General features: G+C 44.6%; 2 protein-coding genes across 3 annotated transcripts in view; both read right to left on the bottom strand.

The window, feature by feature from the left end:
• Nucleotides 1-1,268: 1,268 nt before the first annotated feature.
• On the bottom strand, nt 1,269-7,693 carry TUBB (tubulin beta class I). Its single transcript, XM_072124810.1, has 4 exons — nt 7,534-7,693; nt 4,244-4,352; nt 3,852-3,962; nt 1,269-3,659 (listed from the first exon to the last, which is right to left on the bottom strand). Exons 1-4 carry the CDS (start codon nt 7,588-7,590, stop codon nt 2,602-2,604), a joined length of 1,335 nt encoding a protein of 444 aa, XP_071980911.1. The 5' UTR covers nt 7,591-7,693; the 3' UTR covers nt 1,269-2,601.
• A 9,521-nt stretch (nt 7,694-17,214) lies between these two features.
• The window catches only part of FLOT1 (flotillin 1), a 10,410-nt gene continuing 3,619 nt past the window's right edge, over nt 17,215-24,005 (bottom strand). The window contains exons 2-14 of one of the 2 annotated variants that reach the window (XM_072125938.1): nt 22,919-22,964; nt 22,142-22,217; nt 21,984-22,074; nt 21,754-21,897; nt 21,261-21,380; nt 21,051-21,146; nt 20,677-20,829; nt 20,421-20,602; nt 20,287-20,332; nt 20,061-20,198; nt 19,774-19,938; nt 19,245-19,300; nt 17,215-18,061 (exon numbers count right to left, since the gene is read on the bottom strand). In XM_072125938.1, coding sequence (XP_071982039.1) covers nt 19,262-19,300; nt 19,774-19,938; nt 20,061-20,198; nt 20,287-20,332; nt 20,421-20,602; nt 20,677-20,829; nt 21,051-21,146; nt 21,261-21,380; nt 21,754-21,897; nt 21,984-22,074; nt 22,142-22,217; nt 22,919-22,964 — 1,296 coding nt within the window. In that variant the 3' untranslated portion in view covers nt 17,215-18,061; nt 19,245-19,261. The remainder of the gene's footprint in view (nt 18,062-19,244; nt 19,301-19,773; nt 19,939-20,060; nt 20,199-20,286; nt 20,333-20,420; nt 20,603-20,676; nt 20,830-21,050; nt 21,147-21,260; nt 21,381-21,753; nt 21,898-21,983; nt 22,075-22,141; nt 22,218-22,918; nt 22,965-24,005) is intronic. The other variant, XM_072125939.1, reaches the window with a different exon arrangement.

The raw sequence follows: 24,005 nt of genomic DNA, 5'->3' as shown, positions 1-24,005 counted from the left end.
GTGTCACTATCACAGTAACTTGTCCATAAGTAGGATTGATAACTCCTAAGTGTTCCTAGATGACTATGTAGAAAATAATCTATTCAGGATTCCCACTAACCACCTCCTGGTCTGATCTGATGTTGAGTCATCTTATGGTTTCTTCTTGTACGAGACAAAAAAAAAAACAACACGGGGAGATTTATCATAAGTTTCTGAGGTAAAATTGTTCTACTTACCCATGGCAACCAAACAGAGCTCAGCTTTAATGATGTAAACAGCTGTGGGAAAATGAAAGCCGAGCTCTGATTGGTTGCCATGGGCAACTTTGATAAATCTCCCAGTATGTGTCCAAATGTTCTATATGAATTCTGGTATGTGACGGATAATCAAATATTTTCAGTTTTCTAGTTCTGGAGATGTTTCATCTGCGTCTTATTTTGTTATAGTCCGCATTTTTTACCAGTTTTAGGGATATGTATGCACATTCAGATGCATCCATTACTCCTAATATTAGGATCTCTCCCCGTGCTAGCGTCACTCTGCTTCCAGCTGAATTTTACACTTTTCATTTTCAGGGCCTGGCCATTTAGGGAAGTGAAATTATGAGATCCGCTTTTTCTCCTGACCACAAAATACAGATGGGTTCTTAAAGCTACAGTACATCTATCACTAAATTATGGCAGCCAATTACAGTTCAGCTTTCATTTCACCAGTGCTCATGAATATTTTAAAGGGGAGCTGTGATTAGTTTCCATGTGCAACTAAGAACATTCTGGCTTTTAGACAGCTTGATAAATCTGCCTCATCATGTCTTAACTGGAGGACGATAATTAGGACAATTATTGTGGTTCATTCAATCAAATTGTTGCTTCAAGAGCCGCTTACTAGTAAGGTGTAATTTGATTTGCAGCCATAGTCAACTACATCTCATCTATGATACATCTCATTTGATTAACGGTGGTTGCTAACCAATCATATTACAGTGTAGGATCCTAAATGTACTGTGTATCACTAAACTTTAAAATGTCATTATATAATTATATATTCATTTATTGTAAGGCCAATATTTTCAGATAACCTTTAAATTTATTTATTAATAGGTTGTAATGACATATTGAATATACTACACAATGATGCTCTATAAATACAATTAGTATTCTTCATCTGGGATCATTTCGGTCACTCTGATTGTTACCATTCTCCTTTACCTGTGAGAAGCCCCGCCCCTTACCCTTTAAGCCACCCCCTTTTAACGGGTAAATAACGACCTCTCAGCACAACAGACAAAACTTAAAAAAAAAGGTTTTATTCTTTTTTTCTGTCACAGGCTTGTCATCTTTTCAATATGAAAAAGCAACAGTAAAATAAAAAATAATAATGGCATGGGGATCGAAGAAAGATAAGACAAGAATGACGAGAAGAACAAAGATAAAAGTTACAGGAAATCAAATGAAACATCCACTTTTCACTTTGAAAAAACTTCTTCCCCACAATTCCTTCTCTGTGCTAGCAAGCGAGTAATTTGTTCACTCGTTTCCTTGTTAACCGCACGGGGGTGTCAGTAACCTGGCCAACCAGGATGGGAGAGGTCAGCCGGAGAGGTTATAAGCAGGGCCGAATCCTTCCAAATTATTCAATACTGTTCAACACGAAGGGCAGTTAGTGCGTTTGTTAGCCTTAGATCCCAGTTAAAGAGGAAAGTAAGAAGCCTTCATTTCTGAAAACTTATACAGGATTGGACAAGATGGCGCCATACTTACGACTGCCGCCCGTCTAGAGAAATGGCAGTGACCACTTAGTATCACAGTAATAAGTTAAGGAAACGAGTAGGAGAGGAAAACGCTAGTTAACGATCAAAATTAATCACCATTGAAATGGGAGCTAGAAGAGCATCTCAATGCCAGGAGGCTTTCACACTCTTCTAGAAGCCTGGAGGCGTCACAAAACCCATTTGTGGCTGAAGAGACCAGCACTCGGCCACAGAAAGGTTGAGAATTTTGTGGAAGCTGTCAGACATGTTCAATGGAACTTAAGATAGTGATTAAGTTCTACCTGTACTGCAAGGAGCCTTCTAAGACCTTTCAAGTGTGTGCCAATCTATTCGAGAGCCTAGAGCAGAGGAGTACATGGAGATGGAGGCCTTGTTGTTCCTAGTCAACTAACCTTAGTTAAAGTGACCCTTGGCCTAGAAGCCCCATGTGCCTAATGTATTCCTTAATGAAGACAGGGAGTCTGTATACCACAGATTGATAAACTATGGCAATATGGGATGTGTGTGGACCACACTCCTCTACACTGCCGCGTATGTGAGCAAACAGCTCTGAATACATCTCTGTCCCTGCTCGAGAAGACCTGCCTACGAAGTCTACTTCCGGGAATTCCCAACATAATCCGCTTACGGTAAAGGTCTGCCCTTTGACCATCAACATGACTGAAAGCAACAAATATAAAGAAGGGATAGAGGAGCAGAAGAGTAAAACACTGAAAAATGGAAAAAGATGAAGGGAAACAAATGCTAAACTTCAGTGAGGACTTTTTTTTTTCTCAGCCTGAGAATGAAGGAGGAGGAAAGATGAGGAAGAAGGGAGGGGTAGTGTTGGTGTAGGTGGTGGAGATAATTTAAGCCTCCTCTTCAGCTTCTTCATTGAAATCCTCCTCTTCTTCTGCTGTAGCATCTTGGTATTGTTGGTATTCGGAGACAAGGTCGTTCATGTTGCTTTCTGCTTCTGTGAACTCCATTTCGTCCATGCCCTCTCCTGTGTACCAGTGGAGGAAAGCCTTGCGACGGAACATGGCGGTGAACTGCTCTGAGATACGTTTGAACAGCTCCTGGATGGCGGTGCTGTTGCCGATGAAGGTGACCGCCATCTTAAGGCCGCGTGGTGGGATGTCGCACACAGCGGTCTTAACGTTGTTGGGGATCCATTCTACGAAGTAACTGCTGTTCTTGTTCTGGACATTGAGCATCTGCTCATCTACTTCCTTCATGGACATGCGGCCTCGGAAAACGGCTGCCACTGTTAGGTATCTTCCGTGTCGCGGATCGCAAGCAGCCATCATGTTCTTGGCATCAAACACCTGCTGTGTGAGCTCTGGCACGGTCAGTGCACGGTACTGCTGGCTGCCTCGGCTGGTGAGTGGGGCAAACCCTGGCATGAAGAAGTGGAGACGTGGGAAGGGAACCATGTTGACCGCCAGTTTACGGAGATCAGCGTTGAGTTGACCTGGGAAACGCAGGCAGGTGGTTACTCCACTCATGGTGGCGCTGACCAAGTGATTGAGATCCCCGTAGGTTGGGGTGGTCAACTTAAGAGTGCGGAAGCAGATGTCGTAGAGGGCCTCGTTGTCTATACAGTAGGTCTCATCTGTGTTCTCAACCAGTTGATGCACAGAGAGTGTGGCATTGTATGGTTCCACAACTGTGTCAGACACCTTGGGGGATGGCACCACACTGAAGGTGTTCATGATACGGTCAGGATACTCCTCCCGGATTTTGCTAATGAGGAGGGTGCCCATACCAGAACCAGTACCACCACCCAAGGAATGTGTGAGTTGGAAGCCTTGAAGACAGTCGCAGCTCTCAGCCTCCTTCCTCACTACATCTAACACAGAGTCTACCAGCTCAGCTCCTTCTGTGTAGTGGCCCTTAGCCCAGTTGTTGCCAGCACCACTTTGTCCTGGGGAAGGAAAAGAAACGTCAAGTCAACATTTGTAAAGACCATTTGAGCATCCAACATATTCTGGTGCAGAAGATTGATTATGGCAAGTATAAGACACCAATTATGTTTGGTTTCCTCTACATCTAATAATTTCTAGTGCAATTTACTATATGAGTGGTCATCAAAACACCTCTATGTAAAACAGCTTACCGAAAACAAAGTTGTCGGGCCTGAATATCTGTCCGAAGGGCCCGGATCGGACAGAGTCCATTGTTCCTGGCTCCAGATCGACAAGGATGGCTCTGGGGACATATTTGCCACCTGTGGATAAAGCAAGAATATGGTTAAAAATACACCAAATCAACGGTTATCTTACATTCTTTGGTCATGCAAGGTGGATCATCACAACTGTAAGGAGTGATACTCCATATAGCATAAGAAGGACACCCTAAATTATCTTATTAGATTTGAGATCAGTGTTTATATCCAGTGCTGGATTACCGAATTCTATTGTGTATTTTGAAGAGGCACAGTCCGAAAAATATAAGACCTGTTTGTAGGCTATGTCTTAAGGGGCACCCATGGATGTAGCATTGTAGTACCTGTTGCCTCGTTGTAGTAGACGCTGATCCTGTCCAACTGCAGATCGCTGTCTCCATGATATGTCCCTGTTGGGTCGATTCCATGCTCGTCGCTAATCACCTCCCAAAACTAGAAGACAACAAGAAATAAACATCATTAGGATCGAGGTAGTGTCTGACTACAGATGCAACCTTAGATCTTGTGGCAGCAGACAACAGGAAGTAACAACCACATCCCCTTTTCTGTTTGCTGAACACTTCATTATTCTTTTGATAAAGATGCAAATTAAGTTCACAAGTTTTTAATCAAAGTCTCAACATCAGGCTCATAAGATGTGAGAATTTATGGAGGCTCCAGGCAGCCATATATCACATGGTTCTCTGGAGAAGGCTTGTGCCTGCATGAGCTTACAATAGTTTCCGTTCTCTGCAAGGAGGACCGACCCCCCACCCCTCTCTTTCGTTCTCGCCTTGCCTCTTCACTTGCACTGCACAGTATGACCTGCTCCCCTCCCCCATTTCTTCACAAGACAGAGGAAACTAGAGAACAATACAGCCTTACAAATGGCCGAATAGAGGAGTGGGGGACGGGACGTGGCTATTTACCCAAATTATGTCATGGACGGAGAATGGGGACAATGACTGCATGACTTGACTATCTGTATTACTCATGGAACAATCATGAAATATTCTCTTATTCCACAATGGTCAATGTATCAATATCAATTCCTGTGCACTACAATAAGACTACCCAAGCTCAAGGATCTAGATATATTATCAATCCATGTAATATCTATCTATACTATATCCACTAAAAAAAAAAAAAAGCAATCTCCAATATTAGCTCAGCGAATATTCTTCTATCAATTGCAGATCTCTAAATCTATTCATACTTTAATGTACAATCTGGCTTTATATTTATTTCATATCTTTCTAGCCATCTATCTTATATTGTATCTATATATCTCTAATCATCTATTTCTACATCCTGCTATCTATTCATCTCTCTATTTCATATCATTCTGAATCCTGTTATCTATCTACATATTTCAAATATTTCTACATCTATTATCAATCTATCTAGCTAGCTATCTATGAAATGTCTATCTCTTTATATATATATATCCCCCTTAATGTATTAACCTTGTATCAAAGTATCTCATATACACCATTTAGCATTTTAAAATGCATCTAATATCTATATCCTATCATCTATATATCTATTTATCGATCTCATATATATCTATATCCTATCATCTACCTAGTGCATATTTATATATCTATCTAAAATATTTCCTTCTATCTCTTTTTCTAATTCCAGAACATTCTGTAAGATATGAAGCAACATAAAAGAATTCTGCAATCTGTATATTTTATATACAGGATACAATGTGTAATATATGATAGGATGGATACAATGTGTAATATATGATAAGATAGATACAATGTGTAATATATGATAGGATGGATACAATGTGTAATATATGATAGGATGGATACAATGTGTAATATATGATAAGATAGATACAATGTGTAATATATGATAGGATGGATACAATGTGTAATATATGATAGGATGGATACAATGTGTAATATATGATAGGATGGATACAATGTGTAATATATGATAGGATGGATACGATGTGTGCACAGATGTCTACGATGTGGGAGGGAGAAGGAGTCTTCCACCCCAGGGTGTGGCACTGCAGCTGTACCAGGCTGTCATCAGCCAACAACCTACAATGAATGCACAACGCACATCCGCTATCTGAGCCATCATCAGCCATGTTGCCAGCCCGTTATAATAGGGAGGTCCCCGTCTTATTTATAGCCCCTGTAACTGAATGAGACGTGGAATGAAAAATGTGTGGACATAGAAGAGTGTACGAGCACATCGCTCATTATTAGTGAATTTTTTTTTTTTTTTGTGATAATCGGTTATTTCTTTGCACATATTACAGTAGTGTATTAAAATGTAATAATATTTGCTGTAATATATTGTAAGCGCCCGATGCTGATCCTGCAGATGGCCACCAGATACACACCCTTCCCCTAATCCCCCCAGTAATAGCATTACTGCCCAGCTCTGCTGCACTGCAGATACTGACTACGTCACAAGACCTTTCTTCTTTCCACTGAGAATTGGGCTAAATATTGATGATAATGGGCGAAACCGCTTCTGGGAAATGGATCGTATCTCTCCCAGTGGGGGTTTTAGGGATTTTTAGGGAACTCACAAATGCCATTTTAAGAAAACTCCCTCCCCATTCTATAGGCAGTGAGAGAACAAAGAGTGGAGAAGCAGAGGAGGGAGGAGGGGGCAGGGGAGAGTTGGCGCCATGCAACACTGATCCTCTAGGCAAGAATGAGACAAGGATTCGGAAAGATCATCAATCCGTCTTAAATCTGGGGTCAGAGGCGAGAGATGGGAGCAGCACAAGCATCTGCCCAGTGCATCTGAGAATATCACACATTACAATACAGAATCTCATACAACAATATAACAAAGATACTAATCACAATTCTAAATAAATAAATACATTCATCACATGGACAAAAAAAAAAATATATATATATATATACAGTATATATATATTCATATATATATGGTAAAAGGTCAACATACACAATTTAACCTCAGCGTAATTTTTTTGCATACTATATACTAGATTATATTTTTATTTTATATTTATTTTTAAAACATTCACAAAAGATGTCATTTTCTACACCTTTCCCATACACTAACCCCTCCCATTAAAATATATATAAGGAATACAAAAAAATACAGATTCATTTGTTTAACAGTAGGAATTATGTCAAGAGGAATCTCTTAATAGTTAAAAAAAAATAGACTAAATATTGACATTTTACATCCTTTTTGTAAAATATTGTACTAAAGAAATAAAACTAGTAATGGCAGCAGCTGTTGTAGTGTTGGGTTGGGTGCAGCCTGTAAGAATGTCACCCTACAGACCTGATTGTGCCATTACAACTACAGGGAGGACCTCAGTTACCGCCATTTCAAGCCCCTGCCCAGAATCCCACTCCCCCCCCTTCTGCCCCCCACACCCACAATTTTTTTTTCTAGAATTTTCTAAAATATTTATAAATAATTTTTTGTAATTGGAATCACACATGTGATGCAATGTATCATTTTAGCTATTATAATCCCCCCACTATGACTAGAGCCACCTGCACAGTCCTCCTTATCTACCACCCCGGTATAGAGTGGGCAGTGGGCGCACACACGATGTGATCCGTTAGATTGTAGCAGATCTGCGGCTGGTGAAGGGCTAGGGATGTGGTCGTACCTTAGCACCGATCTGGTTGCCGCACTGGCCGGCCTGGATGTGCACGATCTCCCTCATGGTTGTTGATTTTCGGCTGAGACGAGTTGGAACCTTGGAGGCAGCGACGTTCTAGAATGGAACGTCTGAGACAATGGCGAGAGGAGCAAGGCAGGCGCCGGGGACTAGAGGAGCGGGGCGGGGCCGGGGGAGGGTCCTACACAGGGGTGGGGTGGAGCCTGGCAGGGGGACCACTAGGGAGGCTGCGGGTGTCACCTCTGCCCACTGCTGTCTACTGGAGAAATCTCTATTATACATTTCACAGGAGAAGAATTGGATTATTGCTCTATAATTATCCAAAATCCACTTGATCTGTGCATATACAAAAATCAAGGGGAGGTATAGACTGTTAACACAGAGTTATAGGTAGATGGGAGATGAGGCACAGATACATATGAGATATATATGTCATAGGTAAGAGATAGAAAGACAGATAGATGATGAAATAGATATAAAATTGATGTCAGAACAATACATGAGATAAATAGATGACAGATAGGCATGAGATAGATAGAAATTAAGCTAGCTAGAGTTAGGAGATTGATAGAAAAGAGATACATATATATAATATAGGTTTGAGAAGAATGAATAGCTAAGAGATAGAGGAGATCAATAGATAGATATAGAGCGATAACTAAATTATAGTGAGATGGATAATAGATAGATAGGATACAGATAGATAGATAGATAGATAGATAGATAGGAGATAGATAGATATGATGATAGATAGAGGGAAATAATTGTTTGTAGATCAGCATCTTCTATGATTGATGTAAATGTGACAGTTTGATTCTGATGACATGTTACAGGTGATATAATGGTGCGGTTTATAATCTGGTGATTACAGATGGGTAATGATAAGGATCGCTCCGGCAATGGTGATGATCAAAAAGCCCCTCCTAGCAGTGAGTGCTGGTACAAGTGTATCCTCAGCCTGTACCTGCTCACTATCCCCAGGCTGACAGATGATACAATGTATGTCATATATATTTATATACAGTATGTAGATTGTTACTCTTGGGTCAGAACACACCATACTATATGGGAGGCAGCAAATCACATTTCTGTATCATCATGGATAATCAGATTGATATTCCGATCAAACACTAATCTTTCTATGTGGGGGGTCACACTTGTAAGAAGAAACACCAGAAGCCCCTGTTGCAGATTCAGAATCAGAATATCTCAACATAAAGCGACATACAATGTATAAATACCACTTAGGAATATGCCATCTATAAACTGATACCAAACAGATATATACAGTGTTATATACCTCTTGTGTCACTCCCTCATCCTCATAGACTGTAAGCTCTTGTGTCACCCCCTCATCCTCATAGACTGTAAGCTCTTGTGTTACCACCTCATCCTCATAGACTGTAAGCTCTTGTGTCACCCACTCATCCTCATAGACTGTAAGCTCTTGTGTCACCCCTCATCCTCATAGACTGTAAGCTCTTGTGTCACTCCCTCATCCTCATAGACTGTAAGCTCTTGTGTCACCCCCTCATCCTCATAGACTGTAAGCTCTTGTGTCACTCCCTCATCCTCATAGACTGTAAGCTCTTGTGTCACCCCCTCATCCTCATAGACTGTAAGCTCTTGTGTCACCACCTCATCCTCATAGACTGTAAGCTCTTGTGTCACCCACTCATCCTCATAGACTGTAAGCTCTTGTGTCACTCCCTCATCCTCATAGACTGTAAGCTCTTGTGTCACCTCCTCATCCTCATAGACTGTAAGCTCTTGTGTTACCCCTCTTCCTCATAGACTGTAAGCTCTTGTGTCACCCCCTCATCCTCATAGACTGTAAGCTCTTGTGCCACACTCTCATCCTCATAGACTGTAAGCTCTTGTGTCACCCCCTCATCCTTATAGACTGTAAGCGTTCGTGTCACCCCCTCATCCTTATAGACTGTAAGCTCTTGTGTCACCCCTCTTCCTCATAGACTGTAAGCTCTTGTGTCACCCCCTCATCCTCATAGACTGTAAGCTCTTGTGTCACCCCCCCCTCATCCTCATACACTGTAAGCTCTTGTGTCACCCCCTCATCCCCATAGACTGTAACCCCTTGTAATCTCTAGTGTCACCCCCTCATCCTCATAGACTGTAAGCTCTTGTGTCCCCCCTCATCCTCATAGACTGTAAGCTCTTGTGTCACCCCCTCATCCTCATAGACTGTAAGCTCTTGTGTCACCCCCTCATCCTCATAGACTGTAAGCTCTTGTGTCACCCCCTCATCCTCATAGACTGTAAGCTCTTGTGTCACTCCCTCATCCTCATAGACTGTAAGCTCTTGTGTCACCCCCTCATCCTCATAGACTGTAAGCTCTTGTGTCACCCCCTCATCCTCATAGACTGTAAGCTCTTGTGTCACCCCCTCATCCTCATAGACTGTAAGCTCTTGTGTCACCTCCTCATCCTCATAGACTGTAAGCTCTTGTGTCACCACCTCATCCTCATAGACTGTAAGCTCTTGTGTCACCCACTCATCCTCATAGACTGTAAGCTCTTGTGTCACTCCCTCATCCTCATAGACTGTAAGCTCTTGTGTCACCTTCTCATCCTCATAGACTGTAAGCTCTTGTGTTACCCCTCTTCCTCATAGACTGTAAGCTCTTGTGTCACCCCCTCATCCTCATAGACTGTAAGCTCTTGTGTCACCCCCTCATCCTCATAGACTGTAAGCTCTTGTGCCACACTCTCATCCTCATAGACTGTAAGCTCTTGTGTCACCCCCTCATCCTTATAGACTGTAAGCGTTCGTGTCACCCCCTCATCCTTATAGACTGTAAGCTCTTGTGTCACCCCTCTTCCTCATAGACTGTAAGCTCTTGTGTCACCCCCTCATCCTCATAGACTGTAAGCTCTTGTGTCACCCCCTCATCCTCATAGACTGTAAGCTCTTGTGTCACCCCCCCTCATCCTCATACACTGTAAGCTCTTGTGTCACCCCTTCATCCCCATAGACTGTAACCCCTTGTAATCTCTAGTGTCACCCCCTCATCCTCATAGACTGTAAGCCCTTGTGTCACCCCCTTCAAATGAGAAAGCAGACAGGAGGATTTATCAGAGTGTGTGTCAGTCTTCTGGCATACAAGCCGTGAATCAGTAACAATTCATGGAACACGGCCAGGAATTGTGAATATTTTCCCCCTTACTCTGTGCCCGGTGGGGGCTGTGACCTGTGGCGGAGACGGCGGGTTCAGGGTGTATGGCTCTAGCTATAGACTATAGCACAATTCTACGCCAAGCAGGAACTGACAGAGAAATGTCCGGTAGTGCGGCCGCTCACTGGTTTTATATGGCCGCAGCCTCTAAATATATACCAGACACGTGATAGGGCTTTAACACCATGGGGCAGATTTAACAAGCTGTCTAAAAGTTAGAATATTCTTACTTGCCCATGGCAACCAATTACAGCTCAGCTTTCATTTTACCAGTGCTCATGAATATTTTAAAGGTGATCTGTGATTGGTTGCCATGGGAGACTAAGAATATTCTTACTTTTAGACAGCTTGTTAAATCTGCCCCCATGTTTCTGTAAAAGAACAAGCAAAAGTCTAAATATTGTGGGACACTTTATTAACTCCAAATGTTTCAGCTAATTGTAAGGAACTGAACACTCATACATTTGATTTTTTTTTACTTTCTATCGTTTATCTAACTATATCTATCCTCTATTGCCCTATTTCTCTCTATTATATCAATCTCTTTTTATCACCTCTCATAGATAGATAGATATGAGATAGATAGAAAGAAAGAAAAAAGAAAGAAAGAAAGATAGATAGATAGATAGATAGATAGATAGATAGATAGATAGATAGATAGATAGATAGATAAAAAAAAGTGAATTTACAAGTTGATTTATGTGATGCAATGTGTTTGGAATAAATCCACTTGTTTTTTCATACACTATATGGAGTGCTGACTGCTTTGTATTTAGATAGATAGATAACATATATCTACTCATATCTATCTCGAAGCTAGCCATCCATCGGTTGTTCTATCTCATATCTATTTTTCTATCTACTATCTCTATCTATGAAGAAGCACCCTCACCCCTCGGAGCGCTACTTCTTCATTGGATTTACTACTGATATCAAAGCCAGGTGATCAATGGCTGTGTACCCACATTTTTGCTGTGCTGCTCTGGACTTTCTTCAGTATCTATCATCTATCTATCTATCTATCTATCTATCTATCTATCTATCTATCTCATATCTATCTATATATCTATCATCTATCTCATATCTATCTATATATCTATCTCATATCTATCTATCTATCTATCTATCTATCTATCTATCTATCTATCTATCTATCTCCTATCTCTCTATCTCTCTATCTATCTATCCATCTATCTATCATCTATCTCATATCTATCTATCTATCTATCTATCTATCTATCTATCTATCTATCATCTATCTCATGTCTATCTATCTGTCTATCTATCTATCTATCTATCTATCTCCTATCTCTCTCTCATATCTATCTATCTATCTATCTATCTATCTATCTATCTCCTATCTATCTATCTATCTATCTATCTATCTACATCCTCTCATACCTATTATCCAGATTTCTAAAATAAAATAAAATAAACCAATTGCTTCTTTTCTACATTACATACATCCTCCCTTCCCTAAAAGGGCCCTACTCTGCATATCACACCCCTCCCAGAACTCTACTCGACATCATTGGCCAACTGGAGGTCACCTGATCACTCAATGTCGCTGCCGCAGACAGAGGTGATTGGCTGTACCATGACGGGGGCTGCATCTAAAGTCAGTCTTACTGATGTGGGCGGGGTAAAGAAGAGAGTGCTGACGGGAAATGTAGTCAGGGAGCAGCCAACGCCCTGCCCTCAGCGGACACGTGGTGGACTGTAAATCGGTGCTAATAGCAGCTGTGAGTGTGAGATCCGCCCGGGGTGTGAGGCAGTGCAGTGCCCCGGCCTGTGACATGTAGGGGGCGCTGTACAGGGCCTGATATACAGAAACCGGGGGACTTCAAGTCCCAGTATCTGCTGTCAGCCATGATGGAACTTGTAGTCCTGGTGCAGGTTGAGGAGCAGGGAGGCAGCATATGATGTGTACAGCTGCACACAGTCACACCCACAGGAAAAGGCATCAGGAAACAATGAGTTAATATACACTGCAGGTCATGGTGTGCATGCTGGTGCTTGTAGTGCGCATTGTAACCGCTCATTAATGCAGCGCTGCAGATCACACAGCAGATGTAGTTCAGCTTTACCAGCGCCTGGCGTGGCACTCTCCATCCATGCCGCCCCCAATGCATAGGCACCTGTGTCAACCCCTGTGGCTAGTTGATATCACAGGAGAAGACCGCCATCAATGTCCCCAGTGCCGCCATGTAGCGACGTCATACAGTTCTTGTATATGTGTAAAGGTAACGGGCTGATCCCTGTGCCAGGCGTTACGTGTAGCCGGTGCCACCCAGTGCCAATGTGCTACTTTGCATCTTGATGTGAATGCAGCACCAGGGTTGTAAAAGTGAACACTTCTCATAGACGTCAATGAAAAGTGACCTGCAAAGCAGAACTGGAGTGAACAAAGGCGGCCATTGTGTCATGGACAAGAAGTGTGGGGCGCTGTAATAATGTAAGGGCCAACACGTGACTCCATGGCGCCTGGCATGTCAGTGATCGTCAGATGGAAAGTGATCCAGCAAATTATATACTGTTGGAGTCTTTTCTGGCTGTGATAGAAAGGTGTCAGGACACAAGACATGGCAGCTCGCTGTGTATGGGGGTGTAGTTACAAAGGGGCCAAAGCACCCATGCTGACCTCTGCTGGCTATGATAGAAAGGTGTCAGGGCATGGCAGCTCGCTGTGTATGGGGGGTGTAGTCACAGAGCGGGCAGAGCGCCCATGCTGACCACTGCTGGCTATGATAGAAAGGTGTCAGGACATGGTAGCTTGCTGTGTATGGGGGATGTAGTCACAGAGGGGTCAGAGCTTCCATACTGACCACTGCTGGCTATGATAGAAAGGAGTCAGGACACACAGGACATGGCAGCTCGCTGTGTTTGGGGGATGTAGTCACAGAGGGGTCAGAGCTTCCATACTGACCACTGCTGGCTATGATAGAAAGGAGTCAGGACACACAGGACATGGCAGCTCCCTGTGTATGGGGGGTGTAGTCACAGAGGGGTCAGAGCGCCCATGCTGACCCCTGACCCTCTGCTGGCTATGATAGAAAGGAGTCAGGACACACAGGACATGGCAGCTCCCTGTGTATGGGGGGTGTAGTCACAGAGGGGTCAGAGCGCCCATACTGACCACTGCTGGCTATGATAGAAAGGTGTCAGGACACACAGGACATGGCAGCTCCCTGTGTATGGGGGGTGTAGTCACAGAGGGGTCAGAGCGCCCATGCTGACCCCTGACCACTGCTGGCTATGATAGAAAGGTGTCAGGACACGGCAGCTCGCTGTGTATGGGGGGTGTAGTCACAGAGGGGTCAGAGCCCCCATGCTGACCCCTGACCACTGCTGGCTATGATAGAAAGGTGTTAGGACACAGGACATGGCAGCTCCCTGTGTATGGGAGGTGTAGTCACACAGGGGTCAGAGCCCCCATGCTGACCCCTGACCATTGCTGGCTATGATAGAAAGGTGTCAGGATACACAGGACATGGCAGCTCGCTGTATATGGGGGGTGTAGTCAGAGGGGTCAGAGCGCCCATGCTGACCCCTGACCACTGCTGGCTATGATAGAAAGGTGTCAGGACACAGGACATGGCAGCGCGCTGTGTATGGGGGGTGTAGTCACAGAGGGGTCAGAGCGCCCATGCTGACCCCCGACCACTGCTGGCTATGATAGAAAGGTGTCAGGACACATAGGACAGGGCAGCTCGCAGTGTATGGGGGGGGTGTAGTCACAGAGGGGTCAGAGCTCCCATGCTGACCCCTGACCACTGCTGGCTATGATAGAAAGGTGTCAGGACACAGGACACGGCAGCTCGCTGTGTATGGGGGGTGTAGTCACAGAGGGGTCAGAGCGCCCATGCTGACCCCAGACCACTGCTGGCTATGATAGAAAGGTGCCAGGACACATAGGACAGGGCAGCTCGCTGTGTATGGGGGGGTGTAGTCACAGAGGGGTCAGAGCTCCCATGCTGACCCCTGACCACTCCCGAAAATGCCATCATTGTGCAAATTATGACCATAACTTGATCTGATGAATCATGTGTGCCCTTCTTACCTACCTAGGAAGGAGCTGGCACCAGGCTGCACTATGGGGAGATGCGGTGGGGGCAGTGCTCTGGGCATTCATGTGGATCTTACATTCCTGCCTTTGCTTTGTATTGATATTCAGTGATAGGCAACAACTAGTTAACATGACAACAGGAAGCCCAGGAGCCCCCCCACTCCACAGCGATGGCCACAATGACCATGCTGAATGCTCTCCGCAGTGCAGGACATGCAGACAATAGGCTGGGGGGGCAGGAGCCATCGATAAGTGCTGGACTCATGGAGAAATCCTGCAGGTTAAGTATTCATGAGGCAAATGAAGTCTTAATGGAAACCTGCATATTGTGATGTAGATGGAGGAACAGCTGGCGTCCCCCAGGAGCCCTACTGATGTAACCAGGATGATGAGCTCCTATATCCTGTATATACCAAGGAGGGGGTGGGGGCACCTCCCCAGGGGCGTAATAGAAAGTATATCCTGTACATTGTGTGCTGATACATTGATGCACACTTTGTGCTGCTGCGATTTATTTTGTGGTGAGCTTAAAGGGGTCTTCCAAAATAGAAATATTAATACGGCAAGCATCTAGCATCATAATGGGGGAGGTCTGAGATCCTATTGCTCACAGTCGGGGGTTTAGTTCCTAATGGCAGGGTTGCAGCCTAGATGGGTTATTTGGGTGTCTGGGTGTTGCCTGCTTATTGTTGACCCCAGAGTCAATCGTGTAATTGCACTCCATGACCACTACACAGATCATGGAGCTCGCTTCAGCTCCTGAACAGATGAGCACTGCAGGGGCTGGGTGTCACCCTCCCATCTATCAGATATTGATGGCTTAGCCTGAGGATAGTCCTAACCCTCCGCCGGTGGCAGATGTCAGGAAATAGAGGAAGTGTCTGCCATCAATATACCAGACCCTTCTGTTCTCAAGGGAGATAAACCACCGCCAGAGGCGTCCAGCCCCATTCTTTTATCATTAAAAATTAGGCTACAGATTCCCTTTAAGGGAACGGGAAGGGTTAAAAAAAAAAAATGGCTGCTCGGCTTCTATGACGCAGCACATGGAGGCAGATTTCATGGGGCGTTGAGATGTACAGTATATAGGGGGGGGGGCAGCGTCTCATGACCTCATCACCATCACTAAGAGGTCACAGCAATGGAGATCAGCAGCCCGCTAGTGGGAGGAGTTACAATGACTGCAGGCCCAAACTACACAATAACATCCGCATTACATCCATCTTACAGATATTGATTTACACTTCCATATCATCATAATGAATGAGCGGAAATCTCACTGCACCGTACAAGTCATTTCCCAGGATGCAAAAGCTTCACGTCTTGGACACGCGTACGGCCCCCTCAGCATCTGATCAAGGCTGAAGCCAGTGGAACGCGTCAAAAACGCATAAAAAAGGTGACGCGACACAGCCCCCCTTCCCGCTAGATACATAGGGAGGCCCAAACCTCTTAATGTATCCAGCAGTGCCGGAGGGGCGGGGCTTCTACCTCTTCCCCCTATATCTTCATCTCCATGTGTTTCTTCTGCCTATAGAATTACTTAAGGATGCGTTTTGAAATCGCATGCATTTAGCTGTTTTGAATAGATTTTTCTTCATTTCTGGAAGTGTAAGCAGCTGTGAAAATGTTCACAGCTGCTTAAACTTCGAGAAATCGATAAAAACAGATTCAAACCAGCCAAACGCATGGTAAACATGCATAAACGCATCAAAACCACACCCTAAGAATTCTTGAGGACATGCTCACACGTGGCGTTTTGGTTGCATGCGTTTTCAAATGTTACTTTGTGGCAACTTGTTTTTCTTCTCTGCTGGAGGTGTACGCATGCTTTCTGGCACAAACAATATACCACGTGTGAACGCACCCTCAGGATAGCTCCGAGGTTATTCGGAGGTTTGAAAACATGTCTTCCAAAAACAGCGTCACCCCTTTGTGCTGGGATTGCAACTCATCTCTATGCACCTGAGTTGCAATACCGGGACAAACCATGGTCAGGTGTGGTGCTGTTTTTGGAAGAAAGCAGACATGTTTTTTTTTACATGCAGACAACACCTTCAACTGGAGCCTGTTGGGCACTGCCCTGCTTATAGCTCTGTATTCTCATTAGATTAGCATTGTCCCTAGGTAATAACTACCACTGGCCTCCAATCAGTGGCCTCTCCTAAGATCCTGGACAACCCCTTTAATACTGGACACTTAAATTGCATAAATGAATTGTTTTTAGCTCCAGGAATCCCCTGCCTGCCCCCCTGTAGGTTACATGGACTGTGTTGAGGGCAGTATATTCTATATTCAGAGCTGTATAAGTATTGGGTAATGGTCTCAAACACACCATACACTAATGATCTGCCCCAGTCTAGGTCTGCGCCCCCTATAGGTTCTGTCCAATACGACACAACACATAAGAAAGTGTAAGATACAATGTTTATTCATCCGTCATCACAATAAAAGTTGATATAAGGCATTTATCATCTACAGGCACAAACTTCACAGTTATGGATTCACATCTGTACGTGGACAATGTAGAACCTAAAACATGATATAATATCATAGGTAAAAACATCCTTCATACATAATCCAGAGAGTGGCACAAGCTCACCCACATAGCTCAGGCAGGGTCAGGGACATCATACATGGGGTCTAGGACAGGCAGGGTATTGGTAGTGGCATCAATACTGGGATATATATCAGTTTGGGATAATATTTGGGGACTATAGTTGTAGTAGATGGAGATTAGATATGCAAGTAGGTCACTTAAAATATTCAGTTTTCCTTTCAGAGCTTTGGCGAGGCCGACTAAGCCCAGACATATCCGGGTGCACTGCCCCCTGCTGGAGAGATGGCTGAACAACTGGTATCCAACATAAAACTGTGACTGGCACTGAAAACCCGGTCCGTGGCTATTGTGGATTTGGTAAGTGACCATTTTGCATAGTATAATGGCGTATAGTGACGTCTGGTGTATATATATATTTATAGGAAAATTTAGGTTTTGTGGTATTAAAATAAAATTCTACTAGAACATAAAAAGAGCATCAACGCAAACAACAAGGTAACAATGAGAGGACAATCATCCCTGATACAAAGTAACAAGAAACATGGATGTAGATCTTCATCCCGACATGTGGAGAACATCAGATGAGATGCGGCCGTAATACATGTAGTGAGAAATCTCAGAGGCACCATGAAGAGAAGGGGCAGCCGCATCCAGCTCCTGCGGTTAGGACATGCGTCCGGGCCTCCTCTTTACACTCTGCAAGAGGAAGAACAAGTGTGAGGTGGGGTCCGGCCTGTTGTCAATCGTAGAGAGATAGGAACACTAAACCTAGAAAGGAACGGTGGGTGGACACGGTACCTGCTGTCAGAACCTGGAAGTTGAAGCAGCATTTACCCTCCCGATATGATCCCTTTAAATTATTTATGTTAAGCCACACATCCTGCTGCAGCCAGGAACAAGACCGTGAATAGGAGGACATAGGCTAAAGGTATATATAATATAAATTTTGTGTTGATACATAGAAGAATTGAAGGCAGGCACGGAAGTGTTATACATTTAGTATTCCTACCGAGAGGATTAGAGAGAGGAACCTCAAGGATAACGAAAACCACTGAAATTATCTGCTCCTTGACGAGGAATAGAGCAGCTCCATGTAGTAGTGATAGGTTTCACCACCTTGCTGCAGCCTGCATTGTGTATAGAGTGGGTTGCCATGTTTTTTTAAGATGAAGCAGCAGCGAGGGGACAATAAAACTTTAGTAGTGCGCTCACCTTTCCCCAGCAGTGATGTTCTAGTTCGGCCCGGTCACCGCTGCAGCCGGTATCAGGCTTTGGCAATGACATTGGCACCTAATTTTTTTCATTGCCTATTTTTGCTGCAGATTAACAAGAGACATCGCAAACAGGACCACCACTTCAAGGTTCTGCCTTTGGTGCATTGCACAGTGGTCTCTTCAAACATGCAAGATCGGGTCGTCTTCCAGGCACATGCTGCGATGATGGCAGTGAGGGGACATAACCAAGCGGCTTACATCATCAGATTGTACTACTCCCAAAGGATATTCAGGACAGTTGTAAATGGACTTGTACCCAAAAACAAATTGTGCAGGAGAGTCTTCTTTACCCCAAGTTCAGCTTTTGTTTTGGCAAAGACTCCTTTTGCACCTAAGTCAGAGGTTTGGGCCTTATACAAAGTGATACCAGCCCAATCCCCTACTAATATGTTATGTGACATGCGAAGATAGGCTACATAAATAGGTGTAACCCTCTTCCACTTAGCAGGTGGACCCCTCAGCAGATTTAAACCAAGACGTGCATTTTTGGGAGTAGCACAATCCTGTCAATGGAAGGAAACTGGGTCAAGAGTAGGCACACTGGAGCGGGTTAGAAGGGATTATGGGAGAGCAGCCAATATAGAGAAGACGTAAGGACCACTCACAGAGCTGCAGGCCATGGTCACACTGAGATGAGTGGTTTTCCGTCCGGATGAAGGTTCTTCCCGTAAGAATGGCACAATAAAAACTGATGTCAATGGCGAACGTCTACATTACAGAAGATCCATCACTGCAGGGAGATGTATGACCTTCCACTGCCCAGAGGGTTCCTGCACATACAGGTCTGAGCTAGGGAGATCTGGACCTCTGTATGGTCTCAGGGGTCAATCATCTCATAAGCTGCTGCTGCTTTTCTCCAGGATGCGTCAACATCTTACAAGAATGATCTAGTCCTGGAGAGGCATACATCATCATAAATCATGCTTCCCTCTAAGATGGATCAATTTCAAAAGGGAAAATGGACTTTTCCCCCCCAAGAAACAGCGCCACTCTAGACCACAGGTTGTGCCTGGTAGTGCAGTATTCATATTGATGAAGATCAGATGCAGTATCAGACACGGCCAATGTGTAGCGTCACGTCTGGTGGCTATTTTCCATGTCTTGTTACAAGTCATATGCCTGCTGTGTACTGACCTGGCTGATGTTAATGCCCGTTAGCTTCTCCACCGTGTCGGGAAGGCGGTTGAGTATTTCCAGGACTTCTCCTGTGATCTTGGAGGCTCCGACCTCACTTCCACCACTGGACACCATTTTAATCTTCTTCACCTGGGTTAAAGGCTTACTGATCTCCTCTACGACCTGGAGATAAAAAATGTGTTATAACATAAGGATAATAGTTTAGAACCAGGAGCCATGTCACAAATTAGGGGTTGACCCCACCAATGATGTATAACCCATAGGATAGGCCACAGACCACTTACCTCAGGCAGCTTCTCCAGCAGCATGTCCACGATGGCGGCCTCCTGATACTCCTGGAAGGCCTCAGCCTTCTTGGCCATTTGCTCGGCATCAGCTCGAGCTCTGACTTCGACTGCATACGCCTGAGCCTCCCCTTTTATCTGTAGTGAAGGGTAGAGGAAAACAGTATAAAAATTCAGGGCTTACGTTATAACCTTAGGATTTCAGGTTCAGATGTTGGACACTAACCCTGATGGACTCAGCTTCTGCCTCAGCTTCAGTGATGAGCTTCATTCTGAAGACGAGAATAGGTGAGACAGGTGTCACGTGGTGGGATAATAAGATGCTACATCAGTCACTGGTTTACGGTCCCCATTACCCACCTCTCGGCCTCAGCCAGTTTCTCCAGACGGTAGCGCTCAGCATCCGCCGGCTTCTTAATCCTGGCCTCCAATTCCTTCTCCTTACGGCTGATTTCTTGATCTTGCAGCTGGATTTGCTGAGCTCTCTCCACCACCTGCACCTGGACCTTCTGCTCCTCGATCTTCTGCTTGGTTTTGGCTACCTGTAGTGAAACAAGCGGCAGATTATCCGTCTGTCTCTGTGTACTGGATGAGAGGGATATGGGGATGTTTGTACCTGTAGCTGATAGGCCAGGTCACTCTCAGCCTTCCTGCTGTTCACCTCCAGGTCATAGGTGGCTTTCTTCAGCTCAAAATCTCGCTGGGCTTTTGCCATCTCAATTTCGTTGATGTACTGAGCAGAGACCTTTGCCTGTTGAGCCTCCGCTTCCTGAAATATGGAGGTTGCACTTATGGTCAATAACCAGTTCACCAACAAGAAGTGTCCAGAAGTGACTCTCCAACTCCTATAAGATTTTGCTGCATACTGGGTCTTCATTTAGCTATTGAACTATGAAACTATGTAAAAAGCTCCCCCTAGTGGAGGATTCAGGTATCCAGAAGTAGATAAATTATAGCTATAGCTGAGAATTTGGCCCTCTGCCTCCTTACTTTTATCCCAGCATCTCTTTTGGCCACTGCTTCACCGATTCTTGCGTCCTTCTGCACCTGAGCGGTCCTGGCTTTACCAAGAGAGTTCAGGTAATCCTAAAAGGAGACCGGGACGGAAGGTTCATACATTAGGTCTTCATCCATCAACCTTTCCCAATTGTCATCTCGCCTTCCCTACCCCCTTCTTTGAGGTCTGAACCCCTTACTTACCTGATCATCATGAATGTCTTTCAGGGTATAGCTCACAACACTGATCCCCATGTTCACCAGGTCAGAAGAGGCCACTTTGAAAACCTGCTCAGAAAACTTCTGCCGGTCCTTGTAGATTTCCTGATAAAATTACAAGAATATAGTTAAAAAAAAAATTAAATCAGCAATCAATTAAATGAAACTTATCCTCGTTTTCTATTTTCTGACTGAGGATTTTTACTACACATTTATGTCCGGCTTCCAACGGGATCAGATATTGATCACTTATCTGAATTATAGGGAGGTCAATAAAAAAGGTGCAGGATCCTGTCCATGCAGGAGATTTTAACTTTTGTATTAGCAAATTAGACACTGATCCCTGTAAAAATATACTGAAAAATTACTCAGCATCAGAATTCTGGACCTAAAGTTGACAAGAGGTACACGTTCATGCAAGTCAAGCTCTCTATAAACAGAGGTGTTGTTATCAGAACTGTCACATATAACCACCTACCTCCACAGTCATGTGAGCCATGATGGCGCGCTGGTGACCCTCCAGGGTTTCCAGGGCAATATGTGCCACCTCATTCTCAGTTTTACCCAGGAACATCTGGGCTGCAGCTGCCAACATTTCCTTATTCTGCCCCTGGATCTTCACCTGCAGGGATGATGCACAGAAAAGTAAGAACCTTACAACCCCCTGTGACTGTATGGGCTAGCATGTACATGGCAGCCGCTCCTCACCTGAGCGATACCGGTCACCGAGATGGGGACTCCATGTCGTGTATACACCTTCTCGCTCTTCACATTCAGCGTCAGTGTATTCAGAGAGATCCTGCAGACAAACACAGAGTCACATACATGGGCTCACTATTACAGGAAGGTAGGCCGCTGCAACTTACCTCTGAATCTGCTGCACACAGGGAAGGACGAAAACGCGTCCACCGGCTATCATTACCGGAGGGCTGCGGCAGAAGCCTGCAATACACAACAGTGTCATGGACTGGATCACACAACAGAGCGACTGACACATGCCTGCATCATACATGACATGGTCTCATACCACCCCACACGCATCAGCCTCATACACAACATCAAGTCAGACAGCCCCACAAGCATCAGCATCTCATACAGCCCCACACGCATCAGCGTCATACACAACATCACGTCAGACAGCCCCACACGCATCAGCGTCATACACAACATCACGTCAGACAGCCCCACACACAACATCACGTCAGACAGCCCCACACGCATCAGCCTCATACACAACATCACCTCATACAGCCCCACACGCATCAGCCTCATACACAACATCACCTCATACAGCCCCACACGCATCAGCCTCATACACAACATCAACTCATACAGCCCCACACGCATCAGCCTCATACACAACATCACCTCATACAGCCCCACACGCATCAGCCTCATACACAACATCACCTCATACAGCCCCACACGCATCAGCCTCATACACAACATCACCTCATACCTCCCCACACGCACAACATCATCTCATACCTCCCCACACGCACAACATCATCTCATACAGCCCCATATGCACAACATCGTGTCATACAGCCCCATACACATCAGCATCATACAGTCCCACACATGACAGAGTCATACACGACACAGGCTCACACCGCACCGTACAGGAATATCATGGATCTTACCGGATACCACCATGGCTTCATTCGGTCCACAGGTATAAAACACCATCTATAGGGAAGGAAAAACAAAAACTATGAAGGCTTGGGGAACCAAGTGATGTGACTGGTGGATTTCAGCTGCTTTGATCCTCTAGTGATAAGCGAGATTGTGCATCTGATATCTGCTTATCTCCTCTAATCCCTTAGGATCACTGTCAGACTAATGAAAACTAATGTGGTATCTCTCTTAGTTTAGGACGAGCATAGGGTATACCCCGAGCTTTATATTATCATGCACATCAGCGTGTACATTTATCAGTGTAATCAGACCTTTGGGTGTGCTATTAGTAGCAGCAGGACTGTGCACTTGGAGCAGTTCAATCCAGAGAGGTAAGAGGAACACAGCTCCCAATGCTTCTACCCTCTGCTGTAAGTAAATGCTGTAGTATCCAACTAGAAGCCTGCTACTGCTTAGCGGATAGGGGAGGAGGTGCAGTTCAGTGCAAAGCACAGCAGCGTGAGGATACAATGTGCACAACCCTGGAATAAACATCCATTTATCACAGTCCTGCCGCTACTTCAACACACACACACAGGTATGATCACGCATCTCTCCAAGGACAATAAACAAAAGATTTTGACCTGTGGACTATCTTACCCCTATACTGTATGTATGCGATTTCTAGATCTCGTGATCCTCCGCTTCCTGTTTGTGGCCATCACAAGGCCCCTGGACGGTTACTGACTCCTAATTACACAACTGCTGAGGTGTTTTTTGTTTTTTTTTTAAATACAACAAATCCTCAGAAATCATGGCACGACACAAGTCCAGTTCTCCTCTCTACAGGGCAACACAACAGAGAGTCCTGCACCCAATGGTCCTGTGCCATGAACTTAGACACCCAAGTGTGGAGCAAGTGTCAGGAAGAAAGTAGCTATGACTTTGTGATCTTCCTCAATCCCAGAAATTCCATTAGCCTTTAATGGGAGCTGATAAATATGCAGCCATCCAGAAATAATCAACTTTTAGGCATATGCAAATCAGCCTGCCAATAGCAGAACGAATGTGGTATTACACGCTGACCATGCATGAGAATTTGGGATGTTACCA

The sequence above is a fragment of the Engystomops pustulosus genome, chromosome 9, assembly GCF_040894005.1.
Source record: "Engystomops pustulosus chromosome 9, aEngPut4.maternal, whole genome shotgun sequence".
In the NCBI taxonomy this organism is placed as follows: Eukaryota; Metazoa; Chordata; class Amphibia; order Anura; family Leptodactylidae; genus Engystomops; species Engystomops pustulosus.
Note: the sequence above shows the minus strand (reverse complement) of the source record. Positions and strands in the feature narration are given on the sequence as shown.

Bases quoted from the DNA above. Each gene is read 5' to 3' on its own strand.
- TUBB (XM_072124810.1), bottom strand. From the start codon at position 7,590: ATGAGGGAGATCGTGCACATCCAGGCCGGCCAGTGCGGCAACCAGATC. The intron at 4,353-7,533 runs GTACGACCACAT...GTTGTCTTCTAG, and splicing joins GCAACCAGATCGGTGCTAAG to TTTTGGGAGGTGATTAGCGA. The intron at 3,963-4,243 runs GTACTACAATGC...CTTTATCCACAG, and splicing joins CTACTACAACGAGGCAACAG to GTGGCAAATATGTCCCCAGA.